The sequence below is a fragment of the Egretta garzetta genome, unplaced genomic scaffold (assembly GCF_000687185.1).
Source record: "Egretta garzetta isolate BGI_Z169 unplaced genomic scaffold, ASM68718v1 scaffold256, whole genome shotgun sequence".
NCBI lineage: Eukaryota > Metazoa > Chordata > Aves > Pelecaniformes > Ardeidae > Egretta > Egretta garzetta.
In genome coordinates, this window is record NW_009260073.1 from 1,534,505 (window position 1) to 1,541,915 (window position 7,411).

The 7,411-nt window shown below is 43.2% G+C and overlaps 1 protein-coding gene across 1 annotated transcript in view; it reads left to right on the forward strand.

The window, feature by feature from the left end:
• Positions 1–3,143: 3,143 nt before the first annotated feature.
• Positions 3,144–7,411, forward strand: part of BEND4 (BEN domain containing 4) — a 21,009-nt gene continuing 16,741 nt past the window's right edge. The window contains exon 1 of the mRNA XM_035896756.1: positions 3,144–3,708. Coding sequence (XP_035752649.1) covers positions 3,150–3,708 — 559 coding nt within the window. The 5' untranslated portion in view covers positions 3,144–3,149. The remainder of the gene's footprint in view (positions 3,709–7,411) is intronic.

The window sequence follows — 7,411 nt, forward strand, 5'->3', positions numbered from 1 at the left end:
GTCATTTCTTAGTGATTAGACATTGCACAGTGCTTGCATTTCTAATTACAGTCAGTCCGTAAAAGCTGAAATCCCAATTGCTACGATATATGCTAAATGGGCAGCATTTGTTTTCATTTTTTTTCTTCATCACAAGAAATCAGTGTCGTTATCATTCTCATTTAGGGTTGTTCAGGCTGTGGGTACGTGTACCATTACTGGTGTAGAAGTCGCTTCGAAGTGGTACCCGCTTCAGCACAAAGCCAGATGTTTCCAGAATGGGTGCTGAAAGCATCCCTCACTACTGCTGCCCAGCGGTACCCCCACAAAAAACCATTTGCGAATCTTCCTGCTAGCATTTCAAAATAGCCCTGCCTTGTCATGACTTTCATTTTTATATCTCTGAGTATGGGTTAAAGTTAAGAAAAAAATCCAGTAATTGCGCTTATTGTGTCTTTGTAGTAGATCTGATACTGAACTGAAGAGTAAATCAATACTATCATTTCTGTATAAAATTTCAGTTATATTTTAAGCCATTATCACAGTGAATGTGCCTAATGCATTCAATTGTACAACAAAACTAATCATTAATTTTATCTTTACTGATGTTAGTGTGTATTATTATTAGTGTAGCATTCTTCAGAACTGGTATTTGAAATGTCAGGTTACTTTTTGCCCTATTTTAGGAGAAACCCTAATACTAGAATAACGTGTTTTATACTAATCTAATCCCTTTTCAGTTGTTTGATTCATATTTTGTCCCCTTGCAGCAAGGATACACAAAGAATGAGTAACTTTTTTCAACAGGGACCATAATGATTAAAATACAAACAGTAAATATGACTTCAGGTCTGGAATCGGATTATAGGATTAAGATGAATAAAAAACTGCTCTGTAGCAGGATTGCAAAATTCCAATCAATACCATCCTGTAATAATTTTAAAGGGAAAATGTGGGAAGTAAAAAAATAAGGCAAAGAAAGCACACCTTAGGGTTGTTAGTGATGCTTGAGTTTCTTGATTTTCTTCTGGTTGATCGGTAGGTTGCAGCTAGAAAGCTGCAATGTCACTGGGGTTCTGTGATTTATATTACAGCAGTTGTGCTGGGTAATTTTGCACTTGCATCGTAAGGGTTAAAGAGCGCTGGCCTTAGGCTAATGCAATAAAGGGGAAGGAGGGAGAGCAGGCAAGGAGGCTACAGAGCACCAGCATCGCTTGCCAAGGGGGCAAGCAGTGCCTGTGCATTTCTGCCTTTTTGGCGTTTGTAATGTGGACAGAGGATGTTGCGTAAAGTTTTGGATCAAAGACGTGTTGGAGCAATCTGCCCCAGTTCATTGAGCCCATCTACGACAGTGTGGTACCACTCATCAGCACAGGAGGCTGAGGATGCTTTAGGTGGTCTTAGGGCCACCCCAATCCTTCACCTTCTGGTGGGCTCTCTGGGCTTGGCCCTGGGCAGCCGCGTAGCCCAGCACTGCGCCTGTGCTTGTTCTGCCCACCTCAAGTCCCTGTTCTTACGTCGGAGTCCTCAGGAGGTCACATCCTCAGGGTTTGTGCTGGGGGAGGTCTCCTTGGGCTGCGTTCAAGGCTGAAAGCGTTTGTATGCTGCTTCAGCCCTGCCCTCTTTGCAGAGATCTGGAGGGTGGTAAAAATGCACGAGTGTTGTTTCAAATATTCTTCAGGCCAGCTGTACTAACCTCAGTACAAAGTAGATTTTCCACCAGAAGGCGTATCTTCTGGATCAGGGAGAGGTACTGTGAGGAGTGCCACCTCCTAAAGGACTGAATTCTGAACGTTTCTGTTCTTTACGTATTATCAGTGTGATGAGGCTATGTTTTCGTCTCTAAGTGATGAAGTTAAGATAGATGAAGGTCTGGGGTGCTTAGTCTCATGCATCTGTAGCAGGTTGCCTTTTCAAAAGTAAATGCTTTTGTCACTTTCTAAAAGTCAAGCCTGCCTGAGAAGAGCTCTCCAAACTTGGCAGCGCTTAAATCTACCACTTTTTTTTTTTTTAAATCTCATGCAAAATGCTAGTTACATCTTTTTAGGCACCTAGAGGAACTCAGCTGTGAATAAGCTAAAAATTTTTAAAAAGGCATTCTTTTTATCGGGGAACCTAACAGGTCACACCATAAATCAGAGCCACGTATCTTGGTCATTTTCCACCTGGGTCCAAGAACTGTTAGAGCAGCTTGACTCTACAAACACAGACACTCAGAATGTGGACAATGGAGGTTAGGTTGTAGCTGCTATTGCTCCCTGAGACGTGGCACCTCCTGCCATTAGAGGCAAGGCTGTCTAGGTGCGGCGTGGCATCCTTACCCTGCTTCCAGAGTCAAGCTGCTGCCTCCAGAAACTGCTGCCCAGCCCCACATAGAGTCTTCTGAGTGTGTCCAGGGCAGCTTGAAGAACACTGCACTGCTCTCCACTGCGTGATACTGCCCTACCCACAAACTCAGGAGGTCAGCAGGACAGAAAAAATTCCTCCTCTGACCAGAGGAGCTTCACGTTTACATCTGATGCCTTTCCGTGGTGTAAGAAGAGGGTTTTGTGCTTATCACTCTTGAGTTGTTCTTGGACATTCCTGGAACCTAAAGCAAAAGGGACAGAACCAAATTCCATAAAATTGAGGGTGGGTCACGTGAAGTGTCCCATGCTCAATGTCAAGCAAGTGCAGTAAAGATGAAAGGGAGAAAAAACAACACTTGGAAGCCTTGCTGGAGAGGAGCAGGGCATAGGAAGAAGGTGTAGTGCAAAGTCTTGCAAAAATGTATAGGCAGTGCCCACCAGCAGCTTGAAATAGGCTTCCAGAGAAATACTTATTCAACTTCTACTTGTAGCAAATTGGATGGAATTTGTATTTTCTTCCCCATTTTCCTGTCTTAATCCCTCTGAAAGAAGACGGCAGTAAGCAGTGACTATCATCACAATGCATTTCTGATTAACAGCAAGGGCACAAGGGCACTCTCAAAATAGAAGCAAAGTCAGGATTGTTTTAAATCACAGTGTTGCCAAAGTATTAAAAGCAGAAGCCATCATTTTAATGTGTTCAGAAATAAAACGCATGCTACTGTAAACGGTTGTGTACATTCATCTAGCTGCTACTGACTGGCATAACCTTTTGCATTAGGTTTCTGTGATTCATCTTTTTCTTTCGTTTCAGAGAGTCGAATGATTCTGGATGCCTTTGCCCAACAATGCAGCCGGGTTCTAAGTCTCTTAAATTGTGGTGGAAAACTACTGGACAACAATCACTCTCAGTCCATGATTTCCTGTATAAAGCAGGAAAACCCAAATTATAGTGAAAGACAAGAGCAATGTCAGCTTGGGAAAATGGTCCATAGTCAGACGTCAGACATTTTAGACATAGAGATGCAGTATATGCAAAAGAAACAACAAACCTCAGCCTTTCTGAGAGTTTTTACCGATTCCCTTCAGAACTATTTGCTTTCTGGGAGCTTCCCTTCTCAGAACACCTCATCAGTAAATGATTTTAGCCATTTGGCAGATGTGGATCCACTTTCAACCTCTCCAGTACACACTTTAGGTGGATGGACATCTCCAGCTACATCTGAATCTCACGGTCACCCATCATCTTCTACACTTCCGGAGGAGGAAGAGGAGGAAGAGGAAGAAGGTTACTGCCCTCGGTGTCAAGAGCTAGAGCAGGAGGTAATTTCACTGCAACAAGAAAACGAGGAACTTCGTAGAAAATTGGAGAGCATTCCAGGTAAATAATCCCCTGCCATATAGTGCCGTCAGTCAGTGATAAAAACAGTTTGGGTAATAGTTTGGTTTAAGTTCTAGTTGTCTTTTAAGGTTGTAGTCATCGTAATCAAACACTGGAATTTGTCTCCATCCAAAATTTCTGTAGCTCTGCCCACTGGAAAATTATCTGCTGATACTCATCTGTAGGAATTGTGAGTCCTAGACTAATGACCTGTGTTCAGGATGGGATGGACTTGCAATCCCAAATTACAAGCGTCAGTTGACTTGTCATGGTAATTTCAAACATACGCTACTGAGCCGGAGACGCTGGTGAGCAGTGGCGCTACCTCTTACCCCAGCACTTGACTCGGGTGGTTAATTACACTGGTGAAAACGTGTACCTTATTCCCTGCCTAGCTGAAATCAGCTTCTAGCCATTGACTTTCATGCTTTGCTCCACTAAATGAAGTGCTGTATATGACTGGGCGCTTTTTCCAGATGAAGGTACTTACAGAGTGAAAGCTGACAATTTCCATCTTAGATGAACTAAGCTAACAGAGCTGTTTAAAACTCCCCAAAGGAGTTGAATCCTCCTTTGCAGTTCTTTTCACCTCTTTGCTCATTTCTTTAAAATTTGGGCACTGGAAATGCGTGCGATATGTTCCTGTCTGCCTGAGCGAAGGCGAACAGTCTCTTTGTTCCCACCCATGGTTGCCCTGGTCATGTGGCCATCGGTCGTGCAGCTGAGCTGCTCATTCTGTGCGCGTTTCTTCCTAGATACACATACCTTGCATTCAGCTGTGTTCAAGTACTAAGCGATCCAGATCGCTTTGGCTGCCCCATGTTCCCACTGTTTGCTGGTTCACCAATTTCTGTATCATCCAGAACTTTTTTTTTCTGTTTTTAAATTAACTTTGTGATTCTGATTAGAAATGTTAAACGGTATCGAGGCTGCTGTCAGCCCCTGTCAGGCCCTGCTGGAAACACCTCTATTCGTGATGATTCCCCCAATGACAAATACTTGAGATGTCAGTAGCAGGTTCTTAATCCAAGTATGCTATAGTCTACTGACATTGTGTATTGCTGCTCTTGCAATCGGATAACTCGTGGTAGTAAGTTAAATGCCCTTCAGGAGTCTAGGTATATCACATCTGTTCAACCCAACGTTTTCAAGCGAACCTATAATCTCATCAAAAGAATGACAATCAGGTTAGACTGAGAAGATCCACTTTCCATGAGACCGTTTTGACTGGCGTTAATTATATTCATATTCTTTAGTTCTTAGTCAGTTGAATCCCGTTGCGATTGCCTGTATTTTGCTAGGATAAATGCTGGGCTAAGCAGCCAGTGTTTACCTGGGTCATCACAGTTACCCTTCATGTCCCAATAAAAGAGATATAAACGTAGTCATTTTTTCACCCCCAGGAGTAATGTTAACGTCATATCAAAGGAAGCAGACAAACATAAAATAAATGTACAAGGACGTGACTTCGTCAGCAAACATAAAGTCGTCATCAAATGCATCTGCTGACTGGGTGACGTATACAGATGGGTCTGAAGTGACCCAGGTGTGTGGGGAAGCATTAAGAGCCACAGAAGGTGCCCTCTGATTTTGCTTCATGGTAGGACAGAGGTCTGAGTAACCCGGGCAGTTCCACGGTCACCACTGAGCAAGGTTAATCAAAAATCAACTAAAGGCAATGTCTAATTATTTGTGTCTCCAGTGCTGACTTAGCTCCAGTGAGCTTCTGCTACCAAAGAAGCCGGCAGAAATTTTTCTGTGACTTGGAACGCCCAATTTTGTATATAAATGGGCACAACGCTCGTTCTCTGAGCTTTTGGGGGTTTTTTTGCACATCAAGACATTGCGTGCCTTGGGAGGGAGCCAAAAAGCCCTCTGCAGAGGGTTTCAGTGTTGTTTGCCACCATCTATCACATCAGAGTCATCTCGGAACACAAACTTCCCTCCTTGCTCTCTCAGACGTCTCACGCTGGGCATCCGACGGGCCAGGCAAGGCGATTAATGCAGGGAAGAAGTGACTGTGGAGGCTGCCACGCTGTCCCATCACACCTCTGAAAGAGCAGGGGGTTTTGATGTAGTGGTTTTCCCTCTCACCCTTGAGGGAGCTGGGCTGGAGCTGCTTGGCAATGCTCGCTTGCAGGGGACCCGGCGCGGTTCGGGGTGGGGGGGAGCATGCACTGTGCCCTCCGCGCCAGTGCCGAGGGTCCCACTGGCAACCCTGTCAACAGAAGATAAAAGCATCAACCCCTCCCTTCTGCTCTATAACCGTCTATGAATCATTTTATCCTTTTCCTGAAATACTTCGCATTTCTGGTTTTTTTACTTTCCATATGCAAAAGCCCTTTTAAAATCTATGAGAGTTTGCAGTCTAAAAATAGTTACGGCTGTACTTCTCTGCCTCTAGCTCTGCAAAGCACCATTTGCATGGCTCACAAAGAGACTACCGGGAAGAAGAGTGTTTTCTCAGCAGATGTAAAGGCGACAACTTTTTTTTTTTAACAAATATTACACAAAACATATCCTCCTGTAGCTTTTGGACACAGCAAATAAGAATTTTTTTGTTCCCAGGACTCTGCCCTATTGCTGTAGAAGCCCTCCGGGCCTGTAGCATCTTTTTGCCCATAGCCTAGCATCGCTCTTTGGCAGATCACCACTGGAGAAAGATGATTACATGGGTAAAATATTGCGTATGTTTTGGTGGTTGGTTTTTTTTTTTTCTCATAAAATACCCATTTGATTTGACTGAAACAATACTTACATTTCTGTGAAATCTTAATTGTTTCAGCTATGGAATAAATGAAGGAAAATTCCTATTTCAGTGCTTTGGGTTTGGAGCGATGTGACATCTTGCAATTTGTGAAGTTTTCCCCAATAATTTTTTTTTAGGCAAAACCATTAACCGAACATTTTCAGTTTCAGTTCGACTGAAAGAGAAACATTTTCATCCAGTGTGTTATTTTGTCTTGGTTTGAAAATACTTAAAGATTAGATAATTCCTGGAAGGAGTTTGGCAAACTCGGAACTTAAGGTTTTGAGACGGTCAAGAACAGAGCAAAGTAATCCATCTATATGAGGAGAAAAATGTCTCCTAATCTCTTTCCTCTGTCTAAAAATTACTAGGGCTGTGATATGTTCCCAGTAGTGAAATTAAAGGTTTATTTGTGAGACTGCACGTAAGACCTGGATTTAGACTCCCTAATATATAGGGATATTAAGCAGTTCTCCTTCACTATTGTCAGCGGGATTTTCTCACAGCTTTCGGCCTAAAAGGGAGAAAATATTTCCAGGTGGTTAAAGCAAAGGCCAGGAGTCATGAGTGAGGATTTTGCCTCCCGGTGCTCCCAGCTTTGCTGCATGGTTTTGGGCAAACCAGCGTGAAAGTAGTGAAAAGGTGTAAGTAAGAAAGATGAAGCAGCGTGTGATAAATAAAGTAATTATTCTTACCTTGTTGGCCTGGCAGCAAAAAATACTCCAGCAAACCATGGGAGGATGGGGGTGAACCCCCCCTCAAATGTAGAGAGGTGATCACCCACGACGTTCGTGGTGGCTGGAAGTAGCCAAAGCAAAGCGGGATTTGCAGGTAGAGTTAATATCAATGTAATTGAAAAAGTCAGACAAGTTTTCCAGGAGGTTTTGTGTGCCCAAGGCTTGACTCTTCTTCCTGACTATATCGTATGATCTAATAAAAGATATTACTTTTCCC